Below are 17,392 nucleotides of genomic sequence, written 5' to 3' on the forward strand. Positions count from 1 at the left end.
GTCGTACAAAGAAAAGTTCAAAATTATTTAGATGGATGTCCTAAATCTTAGTTAAAATGAAGGGCCTGTAGAAGGGAAAAGCAAAATCAAATACCATTTAAGAGAAGAAAGCTTTGACACGAAAACTGGAGTAGTCTACGGAATGAAGATTAATTAGGAACAGCTGTGTGTCCACACCCGAGAAATGAATTTTTATATCTATTTTTGAACCTTCAATGGTTTCCAACTCCAGTTCACCAGTTGGAGGTACCATTACACATATATCGCCATAACAAATGATTGCTTTCATTATGCCCTGCAATCATTATACCTTGAAATAATTCTTACACAGTTAACTGGGAACCTCATTTTTTTGTAACTACTAAAGTAACTGCAAATGTCTAAATCATTATTTTCCTCAGTGGACAATAACTATAAGTTTGTATGCTAACAATGCTTATAACTGGATTTTGATAGCATAGAGAAGATGCTCGAAGTGTTTTTAGGATTTCGGTAGTCTTTAGTACGATTCCATTTGATTCTATTGATACAATATTGATCATCTACATTAATCAGAAGTATTAATCAGAAAGTCTAGTGGTCCTGCAAGCGCCATACATGTTAGGAAATATCACCTTGCATCACCTCTAGCTGCAGATGAAATCAGACTATTGTTGGAACAGAAGTCCGTGACAGATATAGCTTTGAATTTTAAACCTTTCCAAATATTTAGAAATTCACGAATAGTAGTAAATTAATTTATAAGGCTTACATTAGCTTTTTTGATACCGTCTAGTCGAAACTCGATGTTTTTAATCTTATGAACACCGAAATCAAACGACCAGCATAATTCACCATTTGCTTTGCTTTCTTGGCAACAAATATAAGCCACATTCTTCATCTGGTCTACTACTCGATATACATTTTTTTGCTTACTGACCAGGCTTTGCCAACCTTTTATTAAATCAACACCCCTTCTGTATTGATCTTTCGCACAATCATACTCCAAACTAAAATATTTTTAGAAAATTGCTTTCTAAAAATGCCCATCAACAGTTTAACATGCGAATTCAATGACAGTAAACCTTGCATAATACATAACAATCAACCGCTTTCCCCAACCTCTTCCTGTTCTTCTGATATTTCTCTTTCTAACATCCTTTCTTTTCTACCATGACTTAAAATTATATCCGAATAATATGAACTAGTACAAAGAAATAAGTTCTTTGCTCAGCAATGATATAAAACGTTCCTTTATAACAGTAAATACCTTTTCTTAGTGACCAGATAGAGTAACCAACCTGAATACTTTACTAAGAATTTCCTTTTCAGTTGGCACAAGCACTCGTCCAGTGGATGTTCCATTTCCAGTTTCTCCTCGTTGTTTCCGCCATTCTTCTAATCCTGTTGTTCTTCCTTTTTCTTCAACGTCACGCAACTGCATAGTGGGACTGATGAATTCAACCAGTTCTTTCATATACCTTCTTTCCATTTCTTTCTTCTTCTCTTCCGACATCAAACTCGCATAGCGAGCGTTCAATTTCTAAAGTTTTCGTAGAATTTTTCATGATATGTCAAAAGGTGATAAAAGAGCAATGAATATTTCTCCCATCATATTACTTCTTCGAAATACTTAATGCACTTTTTCATTATTTTATTCAGTTGAGCAAATCATCTTTTGCTTTTATAAATACTTCCATAATAAAATGGTTTACTCGTATGAAATTTCTCAGAACTATTTCTCGGCAAGAATTCCTTCTAGTAAGCGTTTCAAAATGACTAAAAGTATATCTCCATGTAACATCTCGTACATGATCCAAACCAAACGCGATAACATAACTTAGGTTCTTTCCCCATCCCTAAAAAACATACGTAATGTATTATTCATCTAAGAGTATTGTGGAACAAAAGCAGGGTGAGCAAGATCGGAAATGAAAAGATGAATTGCATATATACAAGCTTAAAATACATCTATGCGATGCATATTATACAATATCGAAAAAGAACCTTTTCATATAATAAAGGAGTATCAATTATATTTTCGCATGGATCACAGTGCACCCATCTGTCTAGATCCTCTATCCATATTTCACACCAAACATGATCTGTAACATCGTAAACCCACCTAAAAATCAGATACTATTTTTTTTAAACTGATTATTCATGATACCAACAAAATATACACAATCTAGTGTTTCAGAGAGCATTACAATGCTTGTAATTAACATAAAGAATAAACACTAAATTATTAAGAAAGAAGCTAGAAAATCAGGAAGAAAAACAGTGGATTGAAAATTACATGGAAATGAATTTAGACCCTACCCTATCTCTATTTTGAATTATGTAACTTCACTGACTATCAATAATTTTTCTAATTTAAAGGCCAAGAACCAAAAATAAAAGAACAATAAACTTCAAGAAATGATATGTCCTTAATGTTTAAAACTATATGATATAAAATTCATATAAAGTTTAATTGCCTTCACATATGATATAGCATTCCTTTGAAGCAAAGAATTAAGTAACATTGTTGCCAATAATTGGAAAAATACTAATGAATTCAATCTTACCGTGTTTCAAAACCTAGTGCTCGGGAACACAGTGCAAAACAATTTGCCCATTCACCACATCTGCCACATCTAAATTATGAAGCATATAGCAAAAGATATATTTATGGGAATGGACCACAAATACACGGATTTGTAAAATTCAGAAATAAATACCTTGTTTCTAATAACTTGACTGGATTATTATAGCGCGGAAAACGAATATTTGTGTCGCATTTTCGACACTTATAAACTTCAATCCGATAGGCAGCCCACTTTCGTTCTTCTTCCGTTGCAGAAAATTCCTCTAGAGAAAATCCCTCTGCATACACATACACAGAGACATCCAAATATCCAAAAGTTTCAAAACTAAGAATCGGCAAAAATCAAAATTAAATGTTCGTTCAATTTTTTTTCGTTTTTTTCACTACAACCTTTAGACTGCTCCGCATTCTGACCACATAATTCACATTTCGGAATATCAGTCCACACAAAAAAATCCGTTTTGAACCAATTCAATAACGATTTCACAAGTTCAAATTTGTTTGTTCTTCCATTCACCTTGCTTGCCTGTGTCAGTTTATCGCAAGGTATAAGGCTTCTAGCTAATGCTTGTGAAATTTCGTCTTCATAAATTTGCATCTGAAATGAAAATTTATAAAGCCGTTTGGATTGACTTTTATCTCGTGTCTTGCCTAAAAAGGAAACTGCAGAAAATAAAAACTGAATATCATTCGACTAAATATACTTGAGTTCAAAATAGCTGCTACAGATTATTTGCTGCGTTTCTTACCCGTTGTGAATATTCAACGAATTTTTTCAAAAAAATTCTTTCATTTGATGTTGCAACAAGGCTTTCTTTAAGTTGTTGAATAATTCTCGTTTCCAACATTTCAACGCTTGTACCCATCATTCGATCCACTTCACGACCACTACATAAGAAAACAAACGTTGGCATTGCATTAATTCCGAATTGAGTGCTCGTTTCTGTAGTTATAAAAATTAGGAAGACTTAAAAATATCACGGTCGCGATTGATTTGCTGATATATAGGTTAGTAAGTGTTAGGTTCTAAGTAATGGATTTTTGTGCTTAAATCTTTAAATCTCTCCTAAGTACTATTTCAAATGCCTAGGCTAGATATTTAAATACAAAAACATCAACATAAATTATAATGCTGATGATTGTTGCGCATAATGATTGGTTGAAAAAATTATAAGAAAACTCAGAAGTGAATCACAACGCTTGTAAAAAGATTAAATTTGGTTTTAAAGAAAAGATACGAATGAATTAAAGGATTTATTACAGATAAACGTGAATGAACGAAAAGAATAACATGCAAAGCTGAAAGACCACTTTTAGTGAGTCAAGCTATGAGAAGCAAAATAAATTATAAAGAGAAAAACAAAATGAAAAAAACGGACGTCTGCATATTTCCACATTGACTTTGATAAAAATGACTTGTAGATACTTTTCAGACAGGCTTTCTATATGTGGTGAAATTGCACGACAAGGACCACACCAGTTGGCGTAAAAGTCGATGACAACAAGCCTCATAGCTGCTTCTGCAAGGAACTGCGAGAAAGTGAAATCATCGGGCAGCTCACGAACAACCATCGTATCGTGTTTCAATAAAGTACTCTGCAAACAAAACTAAACTGCATATATATGTCACAAAATGCAGAAACATCAGATGCGATTTCTAAAGCAAATTTTTCTGTAACAGAAAAATATACCTTTTATGAGAATATTTACTGACAGTTAGGTAACAATCTTCGAACTTGGTCTAAATAGGTTTTTCAGCTTAATAATAATATTCTCTTTTATTCCACACCAACCTTCTCTATTCTATCCTACTCTGTTCCATATTAGCCCTCTATTCCATCCTTTTCTATCTCAGGTCAATCTTCTTTATTCTGTTTTATTCTATTCTACGTCAGCCTTCTTCATCCCACATGATTCCTCGTTCCTTACGCACATAAAAACATCTGAAAATGCGGAGGATGGCGTACTTCTGCAGTATCCTCAGCCCAGAGCACTTTCGTTATTGTTGGGCGCAAAAGGGGCAAGTTGAAAAGTGATATAAATTGAATTATTCTTTTAATTGTGAATTATTAGAAACTCCAAAGAGATCTCTCAGTTTCATTTCCACTAGTCATTGAGTAGAACCATACTATTCAATTCTATAATCGCTATCAACTTTATCCTGCCTTGACTTTCACTTATATCTAGAAATCTAAAAAAGGCGATCATTACTAAAATTTTATGATCAGTAACGTTCTCCGAACCTAAGAATCACTTGATCAAGTCATTTAATTGTTTAACTGCATTTTAATTTAGTTGTCAGTTATTGAATTACTTATTCATGTGAGAAATTTCACGTCCAAATTATTTCCTAACAAGAAATCCATAAAATCCTATCGATAGTTCGGCCACTTCCTTTTATGGATATGAAATATTTGATCACTGTTTCTATAAAAAAGAAATATTCGATTTTAATCCACAGCGATAATATGAATTTTTAAGTCTGCGACATTTACGCGGAAAGAAACCATTATTTGCTGTACAACTGACGCGCAGACATTTGGATAACAGTAGACTCCCTTATTTCTAATAAGTTATTTGTAGAGTCTGACCATCTAAAGTTACAGGAAATGGTTATGCAGTAAAAAGCTTCTGAAAACTGCATGAGAACAAAAAGAACTGAGATATGTTTGTGAAACCAAGATGATGGTGGACAGTATGGCATTCCAGTTACAAGTAATAAAAGTAAAGATATAGTTAGATAAGGCCATATCAGTTTTCTATTTACGAATTCTCGGAATTTATGATTATTGTACTATTTCTGCCTATCTTTGACTTCACTATTATTAGTTATGTATTGTCTAAAAGCATTAATATTTAGACTAAGAAAGACTAATAGTACCAAAAATTCAAAAGGTGCATGGTTGCAAAACCAATCCTGAAGAAATCCTGAAATAAACATCTGATGGAGAATAATAAGGAATTTATGGGCCTGTGCGCAACGCACTGTCGGTGCTCGGTGATGCACAGATGTGGATACCGGTACCCGTGTAATGATGTCACATACCCGGGATTGGCAACTGTTAAACTGACAGTGTAATACCACCCAAATTAATTGATTTCAAAGTCAGCAGGCAGTTCATTACAGTTATCTTAAATAATTCCATACAGAACTAAAGAACTGCTAAGAACGATCAAAACGAAATATCAAATTTGAGCGATGTGAACGCACTGCAATAACAGTGTTGAAGTCTCATTTTACATTAACCTTGCATTTCAAAACGAAAATGTAATCTCTCATTCAGAATCTAAAAGTTGTTTAGCATTTAATTAATAATAATACGAGAACCAAATTTCAGATTAGAGCAACCGATTCCGCCACCCTTGTTTATCCCAAAAGGAAAATATACATGTACTCGACTCACGGGTGCTATGAATTAGGAGATATCCGTAGTGGAAGTATGTCTGGTGATGATTCCTTCCTGAAATTCAACTGTTCCCATCCTCAACGCTACAATACATACTCAAGGGAAACAAAGGTTTATTTTTATTTCATTCATACTAAAAAGTGACAGGAAGCTCACAAGGCAGTACTGAGTTTATTGCTAAAACAGCGTCATCTGATTCGACGTTTCACACCCATCACAATTAATAATATTACTAAAGATGCAAGTTTTACATAAAGTAAATCATGCTTACACTATTTATCCTTTGTTCCATTATGGCAGAAAAACCTGATGACCTGCAAAAATTTTGCCCGAATTCAATAATCCAGTTAATAATCATTCCCTCTACACTAATAGAACAAAACACAGATGAAACTCTAAATATTTTTATATTTGTTCACATCAAAATTCCCAGTACATATTAAGTGTTCAAATATCTAAATATTTAAAACTTGTTGAAAGTTCAAAAATATGCAACAATGGTTGTATGATATCGAAATATCATTTTTCAGAGATAGAACTCGATGATGACAAAACTATCTGATAAATGATGCACAAATCATTTGCTAAGCAATTATAAATTAATTTTAAGCTCCAGTGCTATAAGCAACATATGTATAATTTAAAAAAAAAAATGACATTTTATAATTAACAGTAAGTCTAATAGAGGTTAGAGTTACAGTAACGACTGGGTTATTGAAGAACTAGTAGAGGTTTCATCGGTAGAGAACTGTCGAGTTACACCACTACAGTCTGCATTAAGTAATTTATTTGTGATTCGATGCATACTCATTCGATTCTCCTGTAGCTCCTAAAAAGAAGTAATTTGCGATGCAATAAAAATTTGAAACCAAAATTTCTTTTTAGATTTAAATTTACATGACAAAAATACGCTCCAGGCGGTTCAAATTTTCTAAAAACGAATATAGAAAGCTAAAAATGCAAAACTTACTTTCAACGTATATTTCCGAACGAAGAATGGTCGGACAAATAGCTCGTTAAATTTGTAAGCAGCTCCCTTATGTGTATCTCTCTCATATTTAGTAAATGTATCAATCTTTTCTGTATCAGCCAAATGTTCCGATTGATCGAATATAAACTTAAAGAGACTATAATTCATAGCGGGCAATTAGAAGCGTTTAAAAAAAGTTTAAAGTCAAATATCATGGTTTACAGGTATCAATTTGGAATAATTTGGAATCTGAATTTTTTTGCAAAACAGTATAAACACCACTTAAGATATTAATATACAAATTTAATAGTAAGCATTCAAAAACCATTTCTTGCGTTTTACTTAACAGCAGATCTATCCGTGTCACTCGCTTTTCGTATTCCTACACTCTTTTGCTGCTTCCTATCCGGGAATGCACCGCTTAGCATCTAAAATTTAAAGTATATTTATTCTCGAACACTGATTTTTATAAAATTATATTAAAGAAAATTAAGATTTTTACCCGTAGCACAGGTAAAGTTGTACCACCAAGAAAAATAATAGTGAATAACACGATGAAAAGTGTTGTTGTTAACAAAACTCTTTTTGTTTCCTGATTTTCTATCGATATATGTAAAGCTAATGCAAATGCCACAGCTCCTCTCATACCTGAAAATTCCAAACCTCGAAGTAATAAAGAAATTAAGCAAAAACTACTTGGAAACATTGAGTTATTCTACATTTCTTTTGACCAGAGTTTCTTTCCATAACTGACTGAAATTTAAGCCCTAAGTAAACATACAATAGGATGAAAAGTTATGTCACCATTTTCATAACTTTAATGATATATATCAAGAGAAAAAAGGGGTAGGAAGCCAGTTTCACCTGTATTTTTGAAATGGAATCGATTGAAGTTTCTCCCAAAAATTGAGAGATTCAGATCACCAAGCTAAATCAAATCACTCTTACTTGTTCATAGGTAAATAAACAAACAATAACGAAAGATTCCATGCCATTCACAGGAAGACTTTTAGGAAGTCCAATTAAACTGACTACCGACTGTTCTACATTTTCATTCGCAAAATATCGATGTTAAATTAAATAACATGAAACTTGCCACTATACCACATTATGAACTGATTCTTTATAGAAATCTGAGGATGACGACATTTGTTAGCTAGATAAGCCAGGGGAAATACATTGAACGCACGACCGACGAAGCAAAGCAACTGTAACATGCTTTGCATTAAGTAGCATAAATTTTTGGTTTTTTAGTAATATAATGATCGATGTGACTGAACAACAAACGCAAAGATAGCCGATCATCTCGAGAAAGCTCACTGCTATTCAATTTCATCACTCCAGTGATCAGGTCATTTGTATTACATTAAAAATAGTGAAGATCTATTGAATAAGTTAAAATAGAAAACTAACAATGCTCCATGATACAAACATTGGTTCAAATTGAAGTTTGATTGTAAACAAAGCCAGTCCCAAATATGCAAAAGTGCAAGTTTCTTGAAAAAAAAAAAGTTGTTAAAATAACATGACTATGATAAATGTTAAGCTGAATTTCTCAATATCAATTTTGTATTATAAAGGTAGAATCTCGACATCTCTATTCCCCTTATGTGCGTAGAAAATTTACCTGCCACAAATGCTAATGTTCTAAATGTCTGTTGCATAGTGATTTGTGTTATAGGCGAAATATTGAAATGAGTGTATTGAGACATGGTTATTGAGCAAAATAAAGTAGCCATTATACCTAAAATTACAAAAAATTAAAATGGAATATAATAAATATGAAAATTTTGATTAAAGAACATTTTCTTAGTAAAACCTGAAAGTGAAATGGCATCTGCAAGACCGTATAGCAAATATGCAAATATAAGTAGTAAAGCAAATTCCAGTGATGGCGTTTTACGCAGATCAACGTACTTGAACATCTGAAATGAACATGAGAAGTCACTGAAAACTCACACCCTCATATAATTAATTTTATTAAAATAAAAAAATGAAGAATGAAAGAAATACCAGTGCCGAAAGAAGTCCAACAAAGACACCAAGAAGAGCAGATATGAGAAAGATATAAGTAAATCTGGAAATTACAGGGGAAAATAAGCTGACTGATGTCGAACATGTAACATTTTGAAGAGACATTTCCAGTGAAGTAGATGTAAGAACGATAGAAACAGCGTCATTAAATATGGACTCGCCAAAAACAAGCATATATAGCATTCGTTCAACCTAAAAATAATATTGGTAAAAAAATAATTCAAATACATCACCGGACCACGATTGTAAAAAATAGTTCAGCATTTGAAACCCGCATTTTCCTGCTTTTAGTACATTTTTTTAAACAAGTTTAATTATATTTCTTGAATTTGGAGAAAAACTTTATAAAATGCAATTATACCAGCGCTATTAATATGGAAATTTTTTAAAAGCAACAGTAAAAGCATACGTTTAATGCTTGAAAGATTGCAAGTGTAGCAACTGGATCCACAGCAGAGATCATTGAGCCAAATGCAAAACTCTCTGCGACACGCATTTTATATATTAAATCTGCCTGACAGTAAAAAGAAAAAAGTAAGGATTAAATCCATAAGTAAAAAATATAATAAAATTGAAACGAAACAGCTGACTAATACTTCAACAGGTTCTATTCTCTTTGAAATATCCATAGCAAACATTAAAAAACTTTTCGCTCGACAATACCTATTCCTAAAATAGTGAATTCGAAAGCAGCTGTGAATTTCTAAACAAATGGAATAGATATCGGCAACAATCCCAAAATGAATGTTAATGAGCATTTTAAGTAAAGATAACTGATACAACTGGCATATTCATAAAATCCACTCATACAAATTAGAATCGCAGAAACAGCTATATTTCAAGAAATGCAACAAAAATTTTATCCAAGCCAACCTGGCCAAGGACATACAAAACTGAACCAATAGTTAAAGCAGATATTACTGTTCCAAGTGTAGCAAATGATAAGATCGGGAACATATTCATGAAGAAATCGCCCTATAAATAAAACCATAAGATGAAAAAGAGATGTGTTGCCAAATGAATGAAAAAATTGAACAACAGGATACGGAGATATATCAGGAAAACTTCATACAGTTAGTTATTTTTTATTTCATAATTTACTTTGTGCAAGTTATAACCATTCTCGAAAATAATCGGCGGAAGGGAACAAGAAAAAATATACTGGGACTAAATGTTTCTACTTCTGTCCAATCTCTTTTACTGTATGATAACACAAGACCAATTACAGCACCTGTAAATTATCTCAAACAGAAAAAAAATCTGCAAATAATACGATTTGGACGATTTGGTTAAATGTGGAGAACTCAAGAAGCAATCATCGAAAAGATGATTTAAGATGAAAAGATAAAAAAGAAATATCATGTCAATTAATGATGTTAAATGATTTTTAATAGCAGTATTTTCTAAAAGGATCACGAATTGCAATGAATAAGAAAAATCCATTTACTATAGAAAAGTAAGGAGTTCAGTCCGTGCTTTGTCAACAGTCCAACTGCACTGCAATTAACTTAAACAGAAGTAATGAATAATGACAATATTTAATAGAAACTCCCCTAAAATAACTATGGCTAAACTTTCTGGTATAAAATATAATTTAGATACGATAAGTATATGCACGACCAATGTTGACACAGCAATCACCATGAGTATGAAAAAAATAGCCTGAAAATTTTCATAGTATGAGTAAAATGGTAAATGTATTCAAGGTTTGAATAAGAGTTACCCTTCCTCGAGAAAAAAAGGATTCACCATCGAACTTTTCCTTTCTTCCACATCTTCACTGTGTTCATCAATTGATAATATTGGTATCTTCGTTGTCTTGTTGTAAACGACATCGCTATAAAGTGATGTAACCTAACTTGTGCTAATTTTGACAATATTCAACGATATTTTCAGTATCAAATTACATTGAACGACAGAAATTTACCTATGAAATCTTTCCAGTCCCACACTACTTTGACACATGACGGTCTTAATATGAATACAAGATACATGCCTATGAAACTTTATTCATTATTAGCTTAAAAATTCAATGCTCAATAGTTCCCTCATGTAAACAACTAAAAGATACATTTAAGAAAAGCTAATTTTTCTGTCACTGAATATTTCAGTCATCAATCACCACGTTTCCCATGTCATGTGTTCAATAACTTAATCATGCTTGAACAAAGAACAATAAAAATACAGCAACGACATAATCACCTGTTTTCTGTTAACTACTTTTCCCCGCCTTAGTTTTCAACAACACACCAACTGGAACTAACAATAATTTACCAGATACTTTTTAACCTTTTAATCTTACTAAAATTATAGTCACAAATTTAATAGATATCGAAAAATGCACACCTTCCTGTCCCGCTATTGCTTCCGGGAAGCAAATCTGCATTAACTGGAAGTAGCAGTAGAAACCTCAACAATCCAGCAAAACTTAACGTACTTCTTCCTCCACTACTTATGCTTAGCATCGCCCTTTCTCCTAGCTAATTGCTCTGGAAATATTCACTACATACCACATTTCACTTGTAAATTTCCATTAAATGCCAAAATGAAAAACATAGTTCAAATACCACATCCAAAGATTTATTCCACTCGACTTCAATAAATAATAAATTTAAAAAAATGAGCATACAATGCTATGCTATCTATGAAATTCTTATAAACGCTTAACAAATGATTGTAATGCTGAGTACCAAAAAGTTGTCAACCGTTTTAAGTCAACTGATAACATCACGAGCAAGGCTTATAAAAACATATTAAAAAAAAAGACAGTCAAACAGTGAAAAATGCACTACAGAGTTTTATGCTGACTCATATGACGTAAATGACCAGTTTTTTGGAAAAAAACAGAAGTTTCAGGTCGAATAGCCATCACTCATCAAAACGCTATGTTCTGTCTAATAAAACACTGGGAAAGAAACAAATTTTACTGGTCTGCATCCAAATAATTCCATTAACACAAAAGCATAAAAAAAAAGGACCAAACCTGAAAAGTAACATAAATCTCAAACAAACAACCGAGAATTCCACATATAAAAAGAGGAGGTAAGCACTGTGAAAATGGAAATAAGAATTCATAAAGATTTATAGATTTAAAGGAACGACTGCTTTAAAAAAAACATAAAAAACCGATAAATGCTTAATAATAATAATAACCATTGGGGGTAAATATTACGCACGGCAATGGACTAATAATAATTGTTATTGTATTTTTCAAAATATAGGCTTCAGGAACTAAAGATTTTAGATTTGGGTCAAACTGTGTGCATAGCAATAGCAGTTACTAGGAATGGAACAATAGAAATTAACTATGACGTAATAGAACAATAATATTTATCAACGATTTATCAAACCAAAATGCTCTCCATGATGAAAGTAATGTGGAGAAAATAACGGGCAGTCAAACGAACACCAACAAACATTCTGCATTAGAAGCAGATCTGATTAGGTCGCAGGAAATCAATTTTTATATGTTTTCCGTAAAATTTCCTATTAAGCTAAATATATTTATTTTCCATTTCCTTCATTATCTGCTGACCATATCTTCATCGCAATACATTAAACATTCAACCTGTGACCATAGCTTATACAAGCATTTAAATTCTGTAAAATAAATAACAAACGAGACCATAACATTCGCGATAACTGATTAAGCCAGTCTACATGACAGCACATCGCTGATCCGGATCCTGACCGTCATCACTAACAAACTGTCCATACTGGAGCTCAGCAGTGCTTTCTCTGGTAGCCATTTCATTGCCATCAGCATCAACCAAAGATGTTTTGACCCGATCACCAGCAGGCCACTGTTGATTCTTCATCACTAACTGAGATGGTGGCGTATGTTTTTCACCGCTATCAGCACTCCAAACCTCCAATACAGGTATAAATCCAATGGAACTAGGTTAATGAAAAAGCAGAAACCTTTTTCCATCTTATGTCCAAATGAAAAAAAAAAAAAAAAAACAAAGGAGAAAACTTTCTATACAAAAGCAAGTTCGTTAGTCATAACCATACAGTGATGGTATCGCCGGGTTTCATCGTTTGTCTAGAATGGAACTTGTAAACAGTTTCTTTATCATTAGCAATGCTTTTGATCGCCCACTGACCAATTGAGATTGTTTCCTCCCCTTTATTCACTAACTTTATGAACTTCCCATCCGTGTCATGCTCCTCTATCTCGATATCGCAATCTGAGTTGGAAGTTGTCTGAAATCAGTCCCTTAGCTGACATGCATTTGCATCAGTGATTGATTACAACTGTTTTCAAGAGACACATAAGAAGCATATGTTAACATGAAGCAACACGAAAACAGTTTGTCCAATATGAAGAAACAATCTATTATTTTTGAACTTGAGAACACCTTGTACGATTTTGCAGTGTTGCGATAATACAAACTGTCGTCCGATGCATTAAAGCGTTTTCGTTTGATGGGACGACGATGACCAGAATCTGTATACGACAAACTGAAGCGACTACCAGCAGATGGTGAGGCTGCCGGAGAACCTCCAGAAGACTGCTGCGAAATATTTAATCTAAATGATAAACAATAATAAAACAATGAAAAAAAAAAAAAGCAAGACTGCCAAAGAATAACACACTGGAATTCGCAATGTTATCATAATCTCAAAATTGACAATTTTCTGATCAAGTGCATATTAGTGAAAAAAATACCGAGATTCTTCTCCTTCCAACAAATTCTGATATGCTTTTAGTTCGGTGTCAAGCTGCACCTTAAGATCAAACAAATCTTGATATTCATTCAACAAACGATCAATTTCTTCTTGAAGCTCCGCAACACGCTTGTCGCGTTGATTAATACGAACATCGCAATCGTCTCGCACGAAACGCAACTGAAACATACATCTTAATGCTGCTTTTCATCAATTAAATCATTATAATATGGCAAATAAATCTAAGGTTGGAAGAACAAATTAAATAAATCAAACATTAACAAACTTGACTCTCCAGATCAGCAATCTTCTTGTTAAGACCTTCTATACGGCTCTCATATCCACCTCCAACTTTTTCCATTTCATGGATACGCAGACGTAACCTTGCTGCTTCCTCTTTTGCTAGATTCATTTGTTGACGAGCTTCATTTGCTTCATTAAGCTTGTTCTAAAATAAAATAACATTTAAAATGAAACAAAATAGAAACGACAAACACTTAGTTCCCGATGGTTTAAACCTTATAGGTTTCATCGATATCACGTCGGTTCTTGTTTAGTCTTTCATCAAATTCAGCGCGCATTGCTTGAAGTTGTTCCTGCAAGCGTGACTCATACGTGCGTTCCATTTCACGTGCCGTTGTTGTCATCTCCACTTGCCGTTTTCGATGTATTTCCTCTAGCTGCTGAAAAAAAAACAACACATAAGCTGAACCAAATCCTAATTATTCCGTTAGATTTAAATGATCTCTTATTACGACAATTTAGAAGGAAGCAGAAACACACTATTTATATTCTGTTAAATATGTGAAGAATGAATGACATAAAATTACAAATAAAATAGATCGTCAAACTTGCCCCTTCATGAGTTCTTTTCAAAAATTCATAGTCTTCCTTTAGTGATTGGTTCTGGTTGTGAAGTGCGGTATTTGCAAGCGCTTCATCCTCAACCTGTTTTCGCAATATCTCCAATTGCTGCTTCAAATCTTCATTTTCGGCAAACAAATTCTAGAAATGACATCTATAAAAAAGAAAAAAAAAAAAGAAACAGACAAAATTTAGAATGAACCCACAAATAATATTAACCTTATTCTCATCCTCCAGGTGTCTTCTCATGTTATCGCCAGAATTTAATCTAGCCTGAAGATCCTGTATAAGATTGTCGTTATTTAGACGAAGCTTTTCCGATTGTTTAAGTTCCTTTTCAAGCTTCCCAATCTTAAAAAAACGTACAACATTGAATCAAATTTCAATTAAAAATAGCGAAAATTTAAGTAGAATGACAACTTTTCTAACTTCATAGCACAAGATCATAGTACAATAAATAATTTCAAATATTCATGCAATCTCACATTATACGTGCGACTGTTATACCTAATAAAACACTGAACCGATTACTCTAGCACGAAGATTATCGCGTTCGGCGAGGGCTGATTTTGCCTCCATATTGACACGAGTTTTCTCTTTCAAAGCATCATCGATTAGATCACGCAACTCCTTGACTTTCGCTTCATAACGTGCTACCAAATCATGCCGCTCTTTCTTTTCGACCACTTCACTTTCATTTATACGCACGTTCAAGCGCTCATTTTCTAGTTCAAGTTGGCGAACTCGCTTAAAAAAAAATGATAAGGTAGTAGTGACCGCATTTTTTCCTCAACGATGAATGCAATCTTAGCAAACGGCCTCTGATTATGACACACATAATTCACTATCAATATTCATAAGAATATATTAACTACAGAATAACCAGTAATTTTACCTTTGAAAAAAAAAGTGGAACTTAAAGTAAATATTTACATCAATGTAAACGGCAAGTCGGTCATTCAGATTTGATAACGTATCTTTCTCGTACTGTCGAGTCCGACGACTGGGTGAAACCGAAATACTAGAAAACAAAAAAGTACAGATTCTTGCAATTAAGAATTACGTTTTCAAATTTTTGTTTTACGTTTTTCTAAATTTTTAATACTGTTTTAATAATAGCTTTGTCAACAAAAATGACATTAAGAAAAATGTTTTAGTTAGACAGCCCCAAGAAACAACAAAAATTCTTAACGTGAAAAACATAATGCCAGTTCACCGAAAATTATCTAGTTTTCAGTTTTCAAGCACAATTTCTGGCTAACTTCTTTATTTCTGATCTTCACCTACTTCCTAGATTTAAAAACTGTGACTCATACTTGAAAGAGGATTCAGTTCCATCCCCACCGCTCTCCACAAGAATCGGATATTCAGTTGTTGCAGTTCGACTGCTCGATGCCAGATTAGTCGTACGAGACGATGAACGTTTTTGTTTCGACGCAGACATTCTTTGTCAGGGTAACCTTTCAGATGTGCTTAACAGTTAAATTGCTATAGACAGCAATAAATTACAACATACATTCCGTCAAATCAATTAATACTACCATACCTTTCACGATGCCATGGGATATACAAATAACATCGGACTCAGTTAACGGTATTACTATTATATATATACGTATATATATGATCTATAATAGACATATTCGCATATCCTTCCCAACATTTTTCAAAATCTCAGCAAAAAGCTATATAAGTCAATGCATAATATATACAAAAAAAAAAAAAAAAAAAACATACATATACAAATAACAAGAAATAATAAAAGAGCTTAGTGAAAAACTAAAGCAGCTTAATATCGGGTGGATCTAAAAAATTAACATTTCAAATTACGTCAAGTATCGTTATCACAAAACTTACCACAACAGGAGAGAGAGAGGGGAGTAAAGTAGAAGGGAGAAGAGAGGAAGAAGGCACCGCCGCGTATTTCCAAAGTAAATTAAAAGTGATAATTAATGTAAACTGAGAAGCAAGTAATAATTAGATGGAATAATATGCCAACTACAGCGGTATCTATTTAATAAATTGTTAGAAAAGTGAACCGCAAACCGCAGTCGCTATGCAAAAGCTTGCGCTGACGCTTCACAGTCGCACAGTGTTGCCATTCATAGCTTACGAATGGGTAAGCGAGCGTCCACCTCTCTTCTTTCACTATACGGTCGATACCCTTCACAAACTATTTGTTGCGGCACAGTTAAGGATAGATGCAAACAGCCGTGCAGCGTACGCTTGTAATCTTACCACGTATATCAAACCGTCATACCACAAGCACTATCCAAGTCGTTGCCGACAACAAGTACCCGTAATCCCTCGGTGTCCCTCAACCATGCACTTCGCGAACGGCACGAATACCCGTTGTGCAAATCTTAATTTCACTGGTAACATTTTTGAAATGTTAATTAGCAAATTTGATTTTCATGATTTGCTGGATTGCACTGTGAGGTGTGAAGGAGTATGCATATAGCAGATTCACGTTCACGTGCGTGATTGTGCAATTTAATAATTGAAAAGTCTACGAGAAAGCGGCTGGGGTAGCTATGCTTTTTTTAAAAGAAGGATGTCATGCTGATAGTATATCTTTGCTTGTCAATAGCTATTTTGGTTTGCTAAGCTGAGGCCAATATATTATTCATTTTGAAAAAGTCTTTTTTGAAGTATTGGCTACCAAATTTTGAGTCAAGCGTTACACTCGTAAATTCGGAATAATTTCTTCATGTGTCAGTCATGCTACAGATATCATTACTGTCATCTCATTGTCACATTTGGTACAATGTTGTCAAAGGTCGACACTTCTTTCTTCCTTTTACCGTTATCTTATTATAATAGTTTTATTCGGATAAATATTTGAATTAAATTGGACATTTGGAAATAATCAAGATC

At 33.3% G+C, this 17,392-nt stretch overlaps 4 protein-coding genes across 6 annotated transcripts; 1 reads left to right on the top strand and 3 right to left on the bottom strand.

Annotated features, from left to right (window-relative positions):
- Positions 1–97: 97 nt before the first annotated feature.
- Positions 98–4,141, bottom strand: Bma-png-1 (Uncharacterized protein; the record flags this gene model as incomplete). The annotated part of the gene is made up of 10 exons (XM_043080606.1): positions 98–295; positions 752–989; positions 1,281–1,522; positions 1,695–1,838; positions 1,987–2,104; positions 2,550–2,618; positions 2,703–2,832; positions 2,960–3,167; positions 3,319–3,512; positions 3,949–4,141. The coding sequence occupies 10 exons, from the start codon at positions 4,139–4,141 to the stop codon at positions 98–100; spliced, it is 1,734 nt and encodes a 577-aa protein (XP_042936540.1).
- Positions 4,142–5,251: 1,110 nt separating this feature from the next.
- Positions 5,252–6,120, top strand: Bm2520 (Uncharacterized protein; the record flags this gene model as incomplete). 2 transcript variants are annotated; one of them, XM_043080608.1, is made up of 2 exons in its annotated part: positions 5,252–5,293; positions 5,908–6,120. In XM_043080608.1, the coding sequence occupies 2 exons, from the start codon at positions 5,252–5,254 to the stop codon at positions 6,118–6,120; spliced, it is 255 nt and encodes an 84-aa protein (XP_042936542.1). The 2 variants fall into 2 exon arrangements, with proteins under 2 accessions (XP_042936542.1, XP_042936541.1); XM_043080607.1 differs by having other exon boundaries at positions 5,252–5,284.
- Positions 6,121–6,670: 550 nt separating this feature from the next.
- On the bottom strand, positions 6,671–11,445 carry Bma-nhx-8 (Uncharacterized protein; the record flags this gene model as incomplete). Of its 2 annotated transcripts, none has more annotated exons than XM_043080610.1 (13): positions 6,671–6,805; positions 6,947–7,103; positions 7,289–7,374; positions 7,449–7,594; positions 8,043–8,154; positions 8,360–8,442; positions 8,574–8,690; positions 8,766–8,871; positions 9,035–9,172; positions 9,390–9,494; positions 9,854–9,955; positions 10,730–10,817; positions 11,327–11,445. In XM_043080610.1, the coding sequence occupies 13 exons, from the start codon at positions 11,443–11,445 to the stop codon at positions 6,671–6,673; spliced, it is 1,494 nt and encodes a 497-aa protein (XP_042936544.1). The 2 variants fall into 2 exon arrangements, with proteins under 2 accessions (XP_042936544.1, XP_042936543.1); XM_043080609.1 differs by having other exon boundaries at positions 8,960–9,172.
- A 1,191-nt stretch (positions 11,446–12,636) lies between these two features.
- Bma-lmn-1 (Uncharacterized protein) lies at positions 12,637–15,959 on the bottom strand (the record flags this gene model as incomplete). The annotated part of the gene is made up of 11 exons (XM_043080611.1): positions 12,637–12,849; positions 12,995–13,186; positions 13,342–13,513; positions 13,653–13,831; positions 13,938–14,099; positions 14,170–14,334; positions 14,507–14,656; positions 14,735–14,866; positions 15,047–15,262; positions 15,449–15,536; positions 15,832–15,959. 11 exons carry the CDS (start codon positions 15,957–15,959, stop codon positions 12,637–12,639), a joined length of 1,797 nt encoding a protein of 598 aa, XP_042936545.1.
- Between the last annotated feature and the right edge of the window lie 1,433 nt (positions 15,960–17,392).

The sequence above is a fragment of the Brugia malayi genome, assembly GCF_000002995.4.
Source record: "Brugia malayi strain FR3 genome assembly, contig: Bm_v4_Chr3_scaffold_001, whole genome shotgun sequence".
Lineage (NCBI taxonomy): Eukaryota > Metazoa > Nematoda > Chromadorea > Rhabditida > Onchocercidae > Brugia > Brugia malayi.